The 17,353-nt window shown below is 40.8% G+C and overlaps 1 protein-coding gene across 2 annotated transcripts in view; it reads left to right on the top strand.

Annotated features, from left to right (window-relative positions):
- WDR37 (WD repeat domain 37) overlaps window positions 1-17,353 on the top strand; it is a 77,141-nt gene that overhangs the window by 28,553 nt on the left and 31,235 nt on the right. For both annotated transcript variants that reach the window (XM_062211088.1, XM_062211087.1), the window contains exons 8-9: window positions 6,301-6,345; window positions 8,314-8,390. In XM_062211088.1, coding sequence (XP_062067072.1) covers window positions 6,301-6,345; window positions 8,314-8,390 — 122 coding nt within the window. The remainder of the gene's footprint in view (window positions 1-6,300; window positions 6,346-8,313; window positions 8,391-17,353) is intronic.

Raw genomic sequence — 17,353 nt, forward strand, 5'->3', positions numbered from 1 at the left:
AAAATTATAAGCATACAGTGAATTTTTTAAAAAGATCTATTTATTTATTTGAAAGTCAAAGTTACACAGAGAGAGAAGAGGCAGAGAGAGGTCTTCCATCTGATGTTCACTCCCCAATTGGCTGCAACAGCCGGAGCTGCTCCAATCCGAAGCCAGGAGCCGGGAGCTTCTTCCAGGTCTCCCACACGGGTGCAGAGGCCCAAGGACTTGGGCCATCTTCTACTGCTTTCCCAGGCCATAGCAGAGAGCCGGATAGGAAGTGGAGCAGCTGGGTCTCGAACCGGCGCCCATATGGGTTACCGGCACTTCAGGCCAGGGCGTTAACCTGTTGTGCCACAGCGCCAGCCTCCATACGGTAAATTTTTACAAAGTAATAATAGAGACCTCTAAGGATAAAATGTTGATTATGAGAGTTCATCTTTTTTTTTTTTTTTTGCATTGTTGTGTGGTCTATTAATTGTCGGCCGTTTATTTGGGTATTTCCAGTTTTGAGATATTGCAGATAATTGTGTTTGCAGTTTATGTTTTAGTCTCTTGAAATAGCATGCACACATGAACATACACACCCTCGTATGTGATCATTTCTGTTTGGTGTGCACCTTGAAGTGGGTTGTTTGGATCTTACAGCCTCTGCAGATACTTCAAAGCAGTTTTCACAGTGCTGCCTTATACTTCTCATGCCTCATTGTAGCACCACCATGTGAGAGCTCAAGTTGCTCCATATTTTCTAACAGTTGATACTATTAGCCAAAGATGTTGTCCTTTAAGAGTTTACTCCACAGCCCCAGAACTTTGTCTCATACTGCTCTCAGCTTTTTAGCTCTTGGAGGTTGCTCTCTGTTTGGTTTCTGGCCCCTTGCCCTACATATCCAGGGTAGGTATCGACATTGCCTGGCCTACTTCTTCATGGTCACCTTTTGCAGTCACTTTTAATATGGAATGCAGATGCCTTAACTGCTAGGCCATACACTCCTGGCCCTATATGCAATTTTTATGATTGAACCCAGTAGGGAAGTTGCATGAATCTTGATTCAAGCTGTTTCATCCTAGCAGGAAGAAGTTTCTTCCTGTTCTTGAGTCATACTTTGTTTCATGTCAGATTTCCTGTCTTTGTTTCGGTTGATGACATCCTTCCCGTGTTCCCTCTTTTTTTTTTTTTTTTTTAAAGATTTTATTTATTTATTTGAGATGTATAGTTACAGACAATGAGAGGAAGACAGAAAGGTCTTCCTTCCGTTGGTTCAGTCCCCAATTGGCCACAATGGTTGGAGCTGTGCCGATCCGAAGCCAGGAGCCAGGAGCTTCTTCCAGGTCTCCCACGTGGGTGCAGGGGCCCAAGGCCTTGGGCCATCTTCTACTGCTTTCCCAGGCATAGCAGAGAGCTGGATCAGAAGAGGAGCAGCCGGGTCTCGCCCATATGGGATGCTGGCACTGCAGGCAGAGGATTAACCTATTGCGTCTACTGTGCCATGGTGCCAGCCTCTTCCGTGTTCTCTTAAATACTTACCATTACCCATCTAGTTTTCTGACTTTAAGTATTTGGTGGATGTCACTTTGCTCATTGTACATTTAGTTCTTTCTTTATAGGTTTATGGGTATTCATTTAGTACCTCTGCTGCATTTACAGAAGTTTCAGGAGAGAATAGAGGAGCTTCTGTTTCCAGCACCATTTTTGTGGTGTTTATCTCCCTGCTTTTTCTACCCAGAACTTCATTTGCTTTTTTAATTGCTAACTAAATTTATGGAAACCAAGGGACTAGTTAAACTGATTGCAATTTCTAATCAGTAGAACTCACCAAAATGATTGTCTTGATGGTATATCCTTTTCTCTCCCCCTTTCCTTTTGGATCCTCTGAATAAAATACCCAACTGTATCCTGCTGTCCTCAAACAGAGTAAAATTCGTGAGATTCGTACTTTTGCTCTTTCTGGTCATCTTAAAGAGTTGTTGTCCTATTTATCCTTTCCCTTATATTTTAGTTTTTTACTGAAGTTATACATGCTTATGTTTTGAAGAGGTTTGGATGCTTGTTACCAAAAATAGCAGTTGTGTATCCTTTTCCTTTTCAACTCTAAGTTGTGGCCACTGTGAATTGTTTTAGCTGCATTTTGGGCACTATTGCTACATCTTTAAATGATGTCCTCATGATGCTGCCATCTGATTTTTCTATTTTTTTTTTTTTTACCCTTTATCTGTTGCATAGTTTGCAAATATTTTTTCCCATTCTGTCTGTTGCCTCTTCACTTTCCTGACTGTTTCTTTTGCAGTACAGAAACTTCTCAATTTGATGCAATCCCAAATGTTGATTTTGGCTTTGACTGCCTATGCTCCTGGGGTCTTTTCCAAGAAGTCTTTGCCTGTACCTATATCTTGCAGGGTTTCTCCAATGCTCTCTAATAATTTGATGGTGTCGGGTCATAGATTTAGGTCTTTAATCCATGTGGATTTTTGTGTAAGGTGAAAGGTAGGGGTCTTGCTTCATGCTTCTGCATGTGGAAATCCAATTTTCCCAGCACCATTTATTGAATAGACTGTCCTTGCTCCAGGAATTGGTTTTGGATCCTTGATCAAATATAAGTTGGCTGTAGATGTTTGGATTGATTTCTGGTGTTTCTATTCTGTTCCATTGGTCTATCCATCTGTTTCTGTACCAGTACCATGCTGTTTTGATTACAACTGCCCTGTAGTATGTTCTGAAATCTGGTATTGTGATGCCTCCGGCTTTGTTTTTGTTTTACAAGATTGCTTTAGCTATTCGAGGTCTGCTGTGTCTCCATATGAATTGCAGCATCATTTTTTCTAGATCTGAGAAGAATGTCTTTGGTATTTTGATTGGTATCACATTGAATCTATAAATTGCTTTTGGGAGAATGGACATTTTGATGATATTGATTTTTCCAATCCATGAGCATGGAAGACTTTTCCATTTTTTGGTATCCTCTTCTATTTCTTTCTTAAAGATTTTGTAATTTTTATCATAGAGATCTTTAACGCCCTTAGTTAAGTTTATTCCAAGGTATTTGATTGTTTTTGTAGCTATTGTGAATGGGATTGATCTTAGAAGTTCTTCCTCATGTGCTGGCGCCGCGGCTCACTAGGCTAATCCTCCGCCTTGCGGTGCTGGCACACTGGGTTCTAGTCCCGGTCGGGGCACCGGATCCTGTCCCGGTTGCCCCTCTTCCAGGCCAGCTCTCTGCTGTGGCCTGGGAGTGCAGTGGCGGATGGCCCAAGTCTTGGGCCCTGCACCCGCATGGGAGACCAGGAGAAGCACCTGGCACCTGGCTTCGGATCAGCGAGATGCGCTGGCCGCAGTGCGCCAGCCGCAGCGGCCATTGGAGGGTGAACCAATGGCCAAAGGAAGACCTTTCTCTCTGTCTCTCTGTCTCACTGTCCACTCTGTCTGTCAAAAAAAAAAAAAAAAAAAAAAAAGTTCTTCCTCAGCCGTGGCATTGCCTGCGTATACAAAGGCTGTTGATTTTTGTGCATTGATTTTGTATGCTGCTACTTTGCCAAACTCTTCTATGAGTTCCAATAGTCTCTTAGTAGAGTTCTTTGGGTCCCCTAAATAAAGAATCCTATCATCTGCAAAGAGGGATAGTTTGAGTTCTTCCTTCCCAATTTGTATCCCTTTAATTTCTTTTTCTTGCCTAATAGCTCTGGCTAAAACTTCCAGAACTATGTTGAATAGCAGTGGTGAGAGTGGGCATCCCTGTCTGGTACCAGATCTCAGTGGAAATGCTTCCAACTTTTCCCCATTCAATAGGATGTTGGCCGTGGGTTTTTCATAAATTGCTTTGATTGTATTGAGGAATGTTCCTTCCATACCCAGTTTGCTTAGAGTTTTCATCATGAAAGGGTGTTGTATTTTATCAAATGCTTTCTCTGCATCTATTGAGATAATCATATGGTTTTTCTTCTGCAGTCTGTTAATGTGGTGTATCACATTGATTGTTTTGACAACATTGAACCATCCCTGCATACCAGGGATAAATCCTACTTGGTCTGGGTGGATGATCTTTCTGATGTGTTGTTGCACTCTATTGGCCAGAATTTTATTGAGGATTTTTGCATCTATGTTCATCAGGGATATTGGTCTGTAATTTTCTTTCAATGCTGCATCTTTTTCCAGTGATTTTTCTATTTTAGACACTCTTTGTTGACTTTCTACTATAAAAAATTATTTTGTGCTCTTACAAACATTGTTCTCTGTCATAATACACCCATGTGTGGTTTCAGTCCCTATCTGTGAATATAATTTAATTATATTGTAATTTTGGTAAAGTCAGTGATCAGTTTGCACTATATTTTTTGGTGTAAGCCATGCTTGAAGGTAAATTACCACTATAAGTGCCTACTGTTTAATAATCACAGTAGCCTTGAGAAATATAGTGCTAATGGTCCCAGTTTCATTAGTGATTTGCTGAAGGTTTACATAGACAAAGTGAAACTTGATCACTTACCAAAATTTTAACAGAAATTGAGGCATTAATACTGTTTATCTGTTAGTAGTTGAGTGATAGTTTACCATTTATTACTTAAAACGTATATATAATTTTCATCAGTTTTTCCACAGTTATCTGTATTTTGATGTCACTAATAAAAGAACATCTAGCATTTTTTATTTAGTTCTCTAGAAAAATACTAAATAGCTAACAAAATTTAATTAAAAGACAAACGTTACTCAAGATTGGTAAAATTTCTTCTACATTCTATATAAGGAACATACATTTTCTTTTTAAGGTTATGGAAGGAGGGCTGGAATTTTTCCATAGTCACTGAATTGAGCTCTTATGTCAGACTGACTTGATAGTTTCAGCCTATTTGAAGACCTGTTGATTACTTGAGGAACATCCTAAGTGGGTAGAGTAGTTTAGGATCAGGTTAGGATGTTGAAAGTCCCACTGAGCTATGTGTGTTAGTTTATGTGCTCATGCTTACTGTCTTGTTGAGCACACATTATGCTATCCCATCTATAGTTAAAGCAAGAAAAAGGGGTGGGGGTGGAGGTGCTAGAACTGTCTCCTCTGGCTCTGGCTCCTTTAGCAAGAATATGAGTGTTGTGGTACAGTGGTTAAGCTGCCACTTTCTGTGCCACAACCCTAATCGGCATGCTGGTTTGAGACCCAGCTACTTTGCTTCTGAACTTTAATGTGCCTGCGAAGGCTGTGGAAGATGGCTGAAGTGCTTGGGCCCTTGCCACCCATGTGGGATACCCACATGGCGTTCCTGGCTCCTCGCTTAGACTGGCCCAGACAGACCTGGCTGTTGCAGTCATTTGGGAAGTGAGCCAGTCGATGGAATATCTCTCTTTGTCTCTCCCTCTTTCTCTCTGTAGCTTTGCCTTTCAAATAAATAGGTCTTAAAAAAGGAATATGAGAACATCCAAAATGACCTTTCCTGCATTCCTCTTTTGCCTGATTGACACATCTGGATAAGGAGAATGGGAGGATAATGACTTGGTAAACCAGTTCTCATTCATTCCCTAAGGCTGGCAAAAGGTTTTTTCTCAGAGTTCCTGGGGTCTCCACTGGTCACAGAAAAGATTGGGATTCTGGAAGCAGGCAACAAGGGCAGGGTGGGGCTTATGGCCAGTTGGTAAAAAACAACGTTCAGGCCGGCGCCACGGCTCACTAGGCTAATCCTCCACCTGTGGTGCCGGTACCTTGGGTTTAGTCCCGGTTGGGGCGCCAGATTCTGTCTGGGTTGCTCCTCTTCCAGTCCAGCTCTCTGCTGTGGCCCGGGAAGGCAGTGGAGGATGGCCCAAGTCCTTGGGCCCTGCATCCGCGTGGGAGACCAGGAGGAAGCACCTGGTTCCTGGCTTTGGATCAGCGCAGTGCGGGCTGTAGCGGCCATTTGGGGGGTGAACCAATGGAAGGAAGACGTTTCTCTCTGTCTCTCTCACTGTCTAACTCTGCCTGTCAAAACAAAACAAAACAAAACAAAACAAAACACCAAAAACAGTGTTCACCACATTGTAACTTGCCTTTGCCTGCTGTCATAATTATGTTTTCTTTTTTAAATCTTGGTTTATTTTTAGCTTTAAATGACTGTCTATAAAAAGATGATTAATATTTTTCTGTGAGTCTTATAATTTAGCAATTTGGTGGTTCATACTTCAGTTATTTTGTATCGTGCTACTAACATGTATTTACCCATAGTTTAATTGGATGGGAGGAGCTACTATTGAAATATCGTAATAACTCTTGATTTTTAATTTTGCAAAATATGCAATAACTAATAAATTTTGATAACATGCGTTGGTTATTTTAAACCTCTTTTTGCAATATTTTTATTTTGCAGTAAATTCTATAAAATTTCATCCCTCAGAGCAGTTGGCTCTCACTGGTATGTTGACTTTTTTCTTTACTGAACAAAATTATTAATAATTTAAAAACAACTATAAGTACTCCTTTATCGGTAGCATCAGAATTATCTGTGGCTTTTAGAAACATTAGGCAATCTTTTGTAGGCATTTTATGAATTAAGTGAGAAATGAACAGAGAAAATGTAGCAAGCAGTACTTCAATAGTGAAGGAACTTGAATTTATTATGAAAGTAAATTCATGTTCTTGAAATCTTTTAATCATTTTATTATTGCTCATGATGATTCACAGTGGATTGTAACACAGTTGATTACTGCTGTGTTTCCTTATATGCATCTGAAATAAATCAGAAAAATAATATTTAAGTAGAATAATTTGCTAGAGTCAGAATTTTCCTGCTTTTCCAGGTAATTTGCTTAAGCAATAATGGCTTGGGTTTGTCATAATTTATATTGTGGTTTAAGAAAAGACCTTCATTTGTTGCTTCCGAAGGGTAGCTTTATTGTACTGAGAGTTTTCCCCATAAAATTGTCATATATCTGTGTATGTCCACAGTGTTACATCTGGATAGCTCTGTGATGTTTTGGGGATGCTGGTGATAATATTGAACGGTATATGTAGGCTTTCCATAGACCAGAGGTCAGCATACTTTCTCTGCAAAGACTAGACAGTTAATGTTTTCATCTTTGTGGGCCATATGGCTTCTGTCTCACACAGTTCTGCTGTTACAATATGACAGGAAGGAGACAATGAAAAATGAATGGATGTAGCTGTGTTCTAGTAAACTTTATTTACAAAAGTGGATGGCTACCTGGAATTGGCTCATACACCAGATTATGCTGATCTCAGGATAGGATGAGAAAGTTGATGATCCAGTGCTTCATGCAGGTGGAATTGTTTAAGCAAGGAGCCCAATCACAAGTAATTTCAATGTGTGAGAGAATTTTCGGTCAGATAATTTTTATATATGAGAGGAATATGGTGGGAAGGTTAGTCTGAGAGTTATTTTAACAGGCCTAAACTGTGGCAGCTAATTTCTATCTCAGTAAATATTTGAGAAGTAAAATAGGCAAGAAGTTTAAGTCTTATTAAATTAAGGTTTGTTTTATGATTGGAATGGGGGAGAGGCAAGGAGACTAGTGGCAGTTGGATGTGTCTGTATTCAAACCAAAGGGGTAGAAAGGGAGGGCTGAAACCATGAAGCATTTAAAAAAGGAACTGATAGAAACTTTGAAGTACATAACTGGTGGGGAGAATAGAGATAGAGGAGGGTTAGACTGATTGTTGGATATATGATGATGATTTAAAGAGAAATTGGCAAGTCAGAGCAACAAATTCATATCTGCCATAAAAAGTGTACTACCATCAATATGTAGTGACTTCTTTAGGGAAGCTCTGTAGAAGTGCTTTTGTGAGGGGTAAGACACGACCACTGTGTTATATCTGAGGCCTTGCTTTGTGCCCTGTCATGCTATCCTTTGTCTTTTCATTTCTGAGTCAAGGCAGTTTTTTCATAAACTTTGGCTGATGAACAGAGAGGAACTAGAAGGCAGCACAAATAAATAGCACTAATAGGTGCCTGGCAGATTGTGAGGTTCTCTCAGTGTTGAATGGCTGGAAATGAATTTGCTCTCCTGAAACATATCAAAATCTATTGTAGTTGTAAGTTATAGTATAATAGTTTCCATTTACTTAGTTTAGATAGAAAATGAAATTTACTATTTGTTAATTTTCTCTGGACTGCCACAATTTTTAGCCTGAAATGAAAGGGAAAATATTGTTATACATAACCATCTTAATTTTGCACATTTACTCTATTCTCAGTAGCATGAAGCAGTTTTAGAAATAGCTATTTAAATACAGTACATTTTACTAAATGATTACTAAGTTAGAAAAGTCTTGTTGATGTTGCTTAGCCAGACCATAACAAGGAATGCGTTTTTTGGATAGTATGCACATTGGGTAATTTTCCTCTGATTTCTCTCTTCAGCTTCTGGAGATCAGACTGCTCATATTTGGAGATATGTGGTACAGCTGCCAACACCTCAGCCTATTGCCGACCCTAGTGTAAGCACATTTAATTACCCTGAAAACTCAACATGGGCTAAGCTCGTAGGGTTCTGGATATTTGCAAATTTTAGAATAAATTTATTTTTATTAGAGACTGAATGTTTGTGTTCTGTCATAAATTCATATTTTGAAACACTAATCCCCGGTGTTTCTGTATTTGGAGATGGAGCCTTTTAGGAAGCAGTTAAGGTTAAACAAGATCATGAGCATGTGTTCCGATCCAATGGGATTAGTGTCCTTCTACTAAGAGGTACTAGAAAGCTTGTTCCTTCCCCTGTCTCCTCCCTTCTTCCTCTCAATTCCTACTTCTCGTCCCCTCTCTCCCCTAATCATGTGAGGACAAAGTGAAAGGGAGGCCATTTCCAAGCCAGGAAGAGAGCTCATGAGAAACTTAATTGGTAGGAACCTCGATCTTGGACTTCTAACCTCCTGCATTATGTGAAAATAAATTTCTGTTGACTATAAGTAACTCAGTCTGTGGTAACTTGTTACGGCAACTCAAATTGACTAAGGTGGATTTTGGATCCAGAAGTGGGGTGCTGATGTAAGAAATACCAAAAAATGTGGAAGTGGCTTAGGAGCTAAGTAATGGGTAGAGGTTGGAGGCATTTTGAAGCATATGATAGAAAAGGCTTAGATTACCATGAAGGGATTGTTGGAAGAAATGTGTTGGTAAGGGCCGGTGTTGGCATAGCAGATAAAACTGCCAGCTGCTACACTGTCATCCCATATAGGTGCTGGTTTGGGTCCTTGCTGCTCCACTTCCAATCCAGCTCCCTGCTAATGCACTTGGGAAAGCAGTGGAAGATGGCCCAAATGCTTGGGCCCTTGTTCTCATGTGGGAGACGTTGGAAGAAGCTTGTGGTTTCAGCCTGGCCCAGACTTGGTTGTTGCAGCTATTTGGGGAGTGGATGGAAGACCACCTCCCCACCCACTCATTCTGCCTTTTAAATAAATAAAATAAATATTAAAAAGAAATATGTTGGTAGTGAAGGCTTAGGAAGAAAAGAGGAGATCTGAGTAGAAACCTATTATTTAACAGATGTACCTATATCATCATGAAGAGGATGTTGATAGAAATGTGGATGTTAAAGATTGTTCTGATTTAGTGTCTGTAGGAAATGGAAACAGGAGGAAAGTTCATTCTTGTTACAGAGTGGCAAAGAGCTTAGATGAACTGTGTTCTGGTGTTCAGTGAAAGGGAGGACTTTTAAGCAATGAACTTATTTAGCTGAGAAGATTTCAAAGGAAAATGTTAAAGATGTAACTTGGTTTTTCCTGTTTAAAGTTCAAAAGAGAGAGAGAAATTAAAGAAATTGTTAAAAATAATCACAACTTGAAGATTTGGCAAATTTTCACCTATTCATATCGCAAAAAATGATAAAGCTTATTCTGAAGAGAACTCTAAGGATATGGCTGATCAACCATTTGATAAAGGGATTAGTATAGGTATGGACCATGAATTTAACTGGCTACTTTAGCAGAAGCCAAGAGTAGAGATGGGTTATACCACCAGCTCTGGGACTAGAGGAAATAGAAAATGGGTTGAAATGAAGGAAGACTGTGAGACTGCTGGAATTTTACAGCACTGGAAAATAGAGCTATTTGGCTATAAATAAGTTTCATCCTTCAAGACAAAGAAATAAGGACCAGGAAGGTGATTCAGACAACAGGGCGCCACTCCCACCACTGGGAGCAGGATTGGCTCCTCTTCAGTTTCAAAGGATGGGGTTTGTTTGTTTTCTAGGGGCCAGAATATCATAGTCCAGCCAGGTGGTGAGGTTAATTATTCCACCCAGTGGGTCTGGAAGACAGAGCCTTGGTCCAAAGAGGATTATTCTTACACTTTAAGCTCAAAGGGAATTTGCCTTACTAACTTTTGGACTTGCTTGGCACTTGTCACCCATTCCCTTCTTATTTCTTGCTTCTAGAATGGGAATTATCTATACTGTTGCCTATGCCATCATGTCTTGGTAAAACAGAAATTGTTTGTAGTTGCTGTAGTAAATAGCTGGAGAGGTGTTTTTGCCCTAGGATGAATTGTACTTCTGGGATCACATGTACTGGATTTAGGTGATATTTCGTTGAGACTTTGGACTTCATAGACCAGTATTAGTTCTAGAATGAGTTAAGACTTGTGTGACTTTTGGGATGGAATGAACACATGAGGGTACTCCAGAAAGTTCATGGTAAAGTAGAATTAAAATATTAGTTTGTTTTGATATGAAAAAAAATTTTGAAATCCATGTATAGGTTTTTTCTTATGTATTTTCCATGAACTGTTTGACTATTTCCATGTTTTGCCATGCGAGGACATGATTTTGGAGGACTAAGGGTAGAATGTTAGAGATTTAATATTTTTGTGACTCCCAGATTCAAATGTTGAAGTCAGAAGCTTGGGACCATGATGCCATAGGATTAGGGTGCTTGGAAGAAAGGATGTCAGAGTGTGGTTGCCCTTTCCATTTCTATTATGTGAGAACCCAGTGAGAAGGCAGCTGTCTACCAGCCAGGAAGAATGCTTACCAGAAACTGAACTGGATGACACCTTCATCAAGGACTTTTAGTTTGCATGTGAAAACTCTGAGAAAATAAATTTCTTGTTTAAGCTACTTGGCCTGTGGTATTTTGTAATGGCAGCCCAAGCTGACTAAGACAAGATCTAAAAAGAAGTACTTTTATTTATATTTATATATTATTTCTTTAATTTTCCTTTTCCACATATATTAAACAATCTGCCATTCATTCTTTTAAATTTTATCTTTATATTTCATAATGTTTTATGTATTTACTATTAGACATCTTGCAGATTTTTATTTGGCTGTTAGTGGCAGTTACAGTATCATTTTTATGTGGGTAAATATAGATGAAAGGGTTACATGTTGAGAAGAAGACTACATGTACATATTAGACTATAACCCTTAAGTTACTGTTTGCGCTGTTAGGTACATTTGTATCAGTGCAGCCCGAGAGCCTACACATAGCTTTCTGGTTTCTGCTAAGCAGGTAGACATGATGACGTGCAGAGAAAGCAGACGACCTTGGTCAAGTGCGCATCTAATGGAGTTTTGTTTGTGTTGGGCTATGAGTGTGATGAGGATGGTAGGAGTTTTCTAGCTTTGATATTGCTCTCTCTCAGTATTCCTTTGATGTTTCTGTCTGAGTATTGCTTTACTTTTCTTGCTTTAATAACATTTTGAACATTGTTCTACTTGGAAATGAGTTAAGCAGTTGGTAAGAGTGAGTTTTCTTTAGACCTTGATGGTTCATTTTTAGTTAAGCCTACAGCAGTCCCTCTTTATCTGTAATTTCTATGATTTTAATGAACTGTATTATCTGAAAATATTAAATGGGAAATTCCAGAAATAAACAATTCGTAATTTTATTGTTATAATTGTCCTATTTTATCATTAGTTATTGTTAATCAGTTCCTGTGCCTAATTTACAAATTAAACTTTATTATAGGTATATTTGTATAGGAAAAAAACAAATGGGGTTCAGATACATGCAGAATGTCTTGACACAGATCCCTCACAAAGGAAGGGGTGTTTATTGTAATATGTGTTTTATTTTAATACATTTTTTTCTTCTGTGTACAATTACCAGACTTCATTATGTGGCACACTTAACATGCACATTCATTTAAAGACAAGCCCATTGAGCGGTAAAAAGGGCTAAAGATAGAGAGATGAAGGTGAGGATTAATGTTCAAAAATTTTTAAAAATGGACTTTTTTTCTAAACAAAGCAACAGTTTTGTGAAAGGGAAAAATATTTGAACTGCAGTTAAAAACAGTAGTTTATTTATGTATTTTTTTAAAGATTTATTTATTTGAAAGAGTTACAGAGAGAGGTAGAGACAGATTGGTCTTCCATCCTCTGGTTCACTCCCCAGATGGCTGCATTGGCCAGAGCTGCGCTGATCGGAAGCCAGGAGCCAGGAGCTTCTTCCAGGTCTCCCACGTGGGTGCAGGGGCCCAAGGCCTTGGGCCATCTTCTACTGCTTTCCCAGGTTATAGCAGAGAGCTAGATCGGAAGTGGAGCAGCCAGGACTCAAACTGGCACCCATACGGGATGCTGGCACTTCAGGCCAGGGCTTTAACCCGCTGTACCACAGCTCCGGCCCCTACTTATGTATTAAATTAACGTTATTCTTAATTATTTTTCTGGCATTGGACATGGGAGTTTTTCATTGCTGCGTTAAGGATTTGGGGCCCATGGTGAGAGTGAAGGGAGCGCATCCTGAGTTAAGCATGAGCACACGATATTTGCTGTAGCTGTAACTGCTTCAGGTGCACTGCCAGGACAGACTGATCTTCCCTTGTAAAGATTAGATACTACTCTTCTTCAGTTAGTGATGAGAGCAAGTAGTACTTCCTAAGTTGAAAGAGATGTGTTTTCTTAAGTTTTTCTTGCCTGTCTTGACTCAGATTTGCATAGCAGTTCCAATTCTAGGTTTTAAAATAAACTCGAATCTTTTAAAATCTGTTTGTCTTGAATTAGCACAGCTTTCCAACAGATGTTTTCTTGTGTAGGTAGAGACATCCTGTGTAGGTAGAGAAGTACTGGGGGGTATGATGCAAACAGATGCAGATTACCAACTAAATAACTGTCGCACACCATGTCACACTAAGTCATTCTTTTAACGAGTAGCATTAATTTTTCCATTTGAAAGTGAAAATCTAATGGAGTTAAGTGGCTTCTAGTGGCTCTTGCTACATTAGGACACTGAGCAGTTCATTGATTGGTGGGCTGCTAGTACTCAGCAGATACTTTTCAGTTTAAATTGGCAATTCTTGGACAATCTCTTAAAATATTACTGTCAGTAAAGACGATTAAAATTAAATAGATAACCATTTAAAGTGGTAAAAATACATGTAAATTCCTCACTCCCTTTTAAGCTCCTGCATTTGCAAAATTAAGGCAAAAGAGTGTATAATTATTTTTAAATGTAGGACTTATTATACACTGTAAAGTTCCTTTAATGCCTTATATAGTTTAGAAAAATTACCTCTACAGAGTACTGACTTTGTTTAACCTTTTGAAGCATGGATCCTGACATCAGGAATTCCAGGACCCCCTTCCAAACTCCCATCACATTATGCCCCACTGCACACACACATTTTTCTCTCCACTGGATTGTTTGCAGTACATCACACTAAACATAACCCAAACCGAACACACAGTCTTAGTCCCAATCCCCTCAGACGTTCCCTATGTGAGGGAGAAGCTCCATTGTATGCCTAGTTGTTTTATTTCCCTCCATCAAAAATATTTAGTAAATAGCCTGCTGGGTTCACTGATCTAGGTCAGGCGTACAGTAATTAACAAACTGTCAGAAAGTTTTTGGAATTCTCTTTGACCCATCCTTTTTTTTTTTTTTGACAGGCAGAGTGTGACCCATCCTTTTTATCCTGCCCCTTCTCCATCTCTTTCAACCATGAAATCTTTTGATTACAGTTCCTAAGTAATTGCTCACCTACTTATCTCTGTCCCTATAATACCCTTTCTTTCTTTCTTTCTTTCTTTCTTTCTTTCTTTCTTTCTTTCTTTCTTTCTTTCTTTCTTTCTTTCTTTCTTTCTTTCTTTCTTTCTTTCTTTCTTTCTTTCTTTCTTTCTTTCTTTCTTTCTTTCTTTCTTTCTTTCTTTCTTTCTTTCTTTCTTTCTTTCTTTCTTTCTTTCTTTCTTTCTTTCTTTCTTTCTTTCTTTCTTTCTTTCTTTCTTTCTTTCTTTCTTTCTTTCTTTCTTTCTTTCTTTCTTTCTTTCTTTCTTTCTTTCTTTCTTTCTTTCTTTCTTTCTTTCTTTCTTTCTTTCTTTCTTTCTTTCTTTCTTTCTTTCTTTCTTTCTTTCTTTCTTTCTTTCTTTCTTTCTTTCTTTCTTTCTTTTAAAGATTTATTTATTTATTTGAAAGGTGAGTTACAGAAAGGCAGAGAGAGAGATATCTTCCATCTACTGGTTCACTCCCCAAATGGCTGCAATGGCTGGAGCTGGGCTGATACAAAGCCAAGAGCCAGGAGCTTCTTCTGGGTCTCCCACATAGGTGCAGGGGCCCAAGGCCTTGTGCCATCTTCTGCTGCTTTCACAGGAGCAATAACAGGGAGCTGGATCAAAAGTGGAGCAGTTGGGACATGAACCAGCGACCATATGGGATACTGGCATTGCTGTGCCGATCTGAAGCCAAAAGCCAGGAGCTTCCGGGTCTCCCATGCAGGTGCAGGGGCCCAAGGACTTGGGCCATCCTCTACTGCTTTGCGAGGCATTGCAGGCAGCTGCTTTGGGCACTACGCCACAGCGCCGGCCCCTATGATACCACAGGCTGCCCTTGGGGTCACATCAGCAAGGAGAAGGCAAGACAGGACATAGTGTCAGAGATCAGAACCCCTACCGTTATCTGCTGGAGCCTTTGCTACCCACTCATGTACCTGTCCATAAAGACTCCTGACCATAGAACTGTCTGGAAAAGAACAGCACAAGTACAAGTGAATAGGATTCCTCAGGCACAGCTGTGGGATCTGAGAAGCCTCTTGGCCCAGGAGCCATTTCTGAGCACCAACCATGTGCCAGGGTTAATCGCCAGACACAAGGCCCACAGCTGTATTTTTCCGTTAAGAATTTCTACGGAATGTAGAGTTCCTGTCTGTCCAGATGCAGTTGGGGGTTCTTTGTACCTTGAGCATCATGTGTTGGGGACAGAGTTCTCATTTCATGCAGAAGGGAAGGGTTTTTTCACTCCCTTACTGTTCCACAGGTTTGTAAGCCATCATCTTCTCTTAGCCAGACCCCTGTAGTCATATCATAACCCGTCTGGCTGCCCATGTTGTCCCTTGTCTATGCTCCATCAGGAGTCACCTTTCTAGCATGCGCACGCGTGATTTCAGTGATTCCATTTGCCTTCCAAATAAAGTCTAAAACACTTTCCTTGCTTTGCGATGGCTGCTTTGAGTGCCTTTTGCCAGCCTTTCTAGCTTTAGTTTTCGGCGTTGTCCTCCCCACTGCAGCCCAAACTGAACTGCTCTTGCTGCCCTGCATTTACCAAACTCTCTTCCTTCTTTTCCTATGCTGTCTCCCTGTCAAACCTACCCTTAGATCCTGTTCTTTTTATGTGGTAGCTCAGGTATTGGTCCCTTAGAGTTATAGCACCCTCATCTACTAAAGCATCCTGAATTTCTGCATACCATTTAGCATAATCTGAACTGGGCAATTCATGGTATAATTGTGTATGTTGGATTTTCTCACTAGGTTATAAATCCGTCTCTCCCTGGAGAAATGTCAACTCTGATAAAATACACTTTGCCAGTGTACCTTTCCTGCGCTTAAGTTGTGAACACCCTGCTTTTTTTTTTTTTTTAAGATTTATTTATTTGGGGGCAGTGCCGTGGGTCACTAGGCTAATCCTCCGCCTGTGGCACTGGCACCCTGGGTTCTAGTCCCGGTTGGGGTGCCAGGTACTAGTCGCGGTTGCTCCTCTTCCAGTCCAGCTCTCTGCTGTGGCCTGGGAGGGCAGTGGAGGATGGCCCAAGTGCTTGGGTCCCTGCACCCGCATGGGAGACCGGGAGGAAGTACCCGGCTCCTGGCTTCGGATTGGCGCAGTGCCGGCCGTAGCTGCCATTAGGGGAGTGAGCCAACGGAAGGAAGACCTTTCTCTCTGCCTCTCTCTCCCTGTCTATAACTCTCTCTCTGTCTCTCTCTCTCACTGTCTAACTGCCTGGCAAAAAAAAAAAAAAAAAAAGATTATTTATTTGAAAGGCAGAGTTACAAAGAGGCAGAGGCAGAGAGAGAAAGGTCTTCCCATTCGATGGTTAACTCCCCAGATGTCTGCAATGGCTGGGGCTGAGCTGATCTGAAGCCAGAAGCTTCTTCTGGGTCTCCCATGTGTATGCAAGGGCCCAAGCACTTGTCCTACTTCTACTGCTTTCCCAGGCCATAGCAGAGAGCTGGATTGGAAGTGGAGCAGCCGGAACTCGAACTGGTGCCCATATGGGATGCCAGCACTGCAGGTGGCGGCTTTATCCTCTATACCACAGTGCCAGACCCGGACCTTTTTTTTTTTTTTTTTTTTTTTTTTAAGATTTATTCATTTATTTGAAAGTCAGAATTACACACAGAGAAAAGGAGAGGCAGAGAGAGAGAGAGAGAGAGGTCTTTGATCCGCCAGTTAACTCTCCAGTTGGCTGCAACGGCCAGAGCTGTGCTGATCTGAAGCCAGGAGCTTCCTCTGTGTCTCCCACACAGGTGCAGGGGCCCAAGGATCTGGGCCATCTTCTACTGCTTTCCCAGGCCATAGCAGAGAGCTTGGTCAGAAGTGGAGCAGCTGGGACTTGAAATGGCACCCATATGGGATGCCAGCACTGCAGGCAGCGACTCTACCGCTGTGCTACAGTGCCGGCCCCTGACTGTTCTTACGTTGAGTTGATGGTCTCCTCTGATGGCCAGCAGGCCTTGTACTACAGCACTGTCGTTGCACTTCCTGTTCCTTTGCTCACTCTTCCTCTTTCCTCCCTCCAGCTGCAGTATTTGTTTCTTGATTCTCTGAGATGGAAACAGTTGAAGAGGACTTCCGTACCCTTCCTCCCCTAGAGGCCTGGGTTCATGGCACCAGCTGTCCTGTTGCAGTAATGGGGCGTAATCTTTCCCTGTCTTTAAGGTCTTGTCTGCTCTCCTCCTTGTGGATGTTGCCCTTACAGTGATTCCTTCTGTCTCGCATCATCAAGTTTGTCCCCTTCTTGGATCCTTCGCAACAGCACACATCTGACCCACAGCTTATCAAGATTCATCACCTTGGTGGTTTGCTCATGATGAGTCTCACAGGTGTCACCTGTGCCCTTTTCTCTGCCAAGGTACACTTCTCTCCAGCCAGCTTTGTGCCCCTGCCACTCTTCTGGGCCTTGATCATTTATCCCCTCCGTGTTGCCCACACAGTTTCAAGTAACTTTTTAGGTGCCTTAATTGCCTTTATTACTG

Source organism: Lepus europaeus, chromosome 14 (assembly GCF_033115175.1).
Source record: "Lepus europaeus isolate LE1 chromosome 14, mLepTim1.pri, whole genome shotgun sequence".
Taxonomy (NCBI): domain Eukaryota; kingdom Metazoa; phylum Chordata; class Mammalia; order Lagomorpha; family Leporidae; genus Lepus; species Lepus europaeus.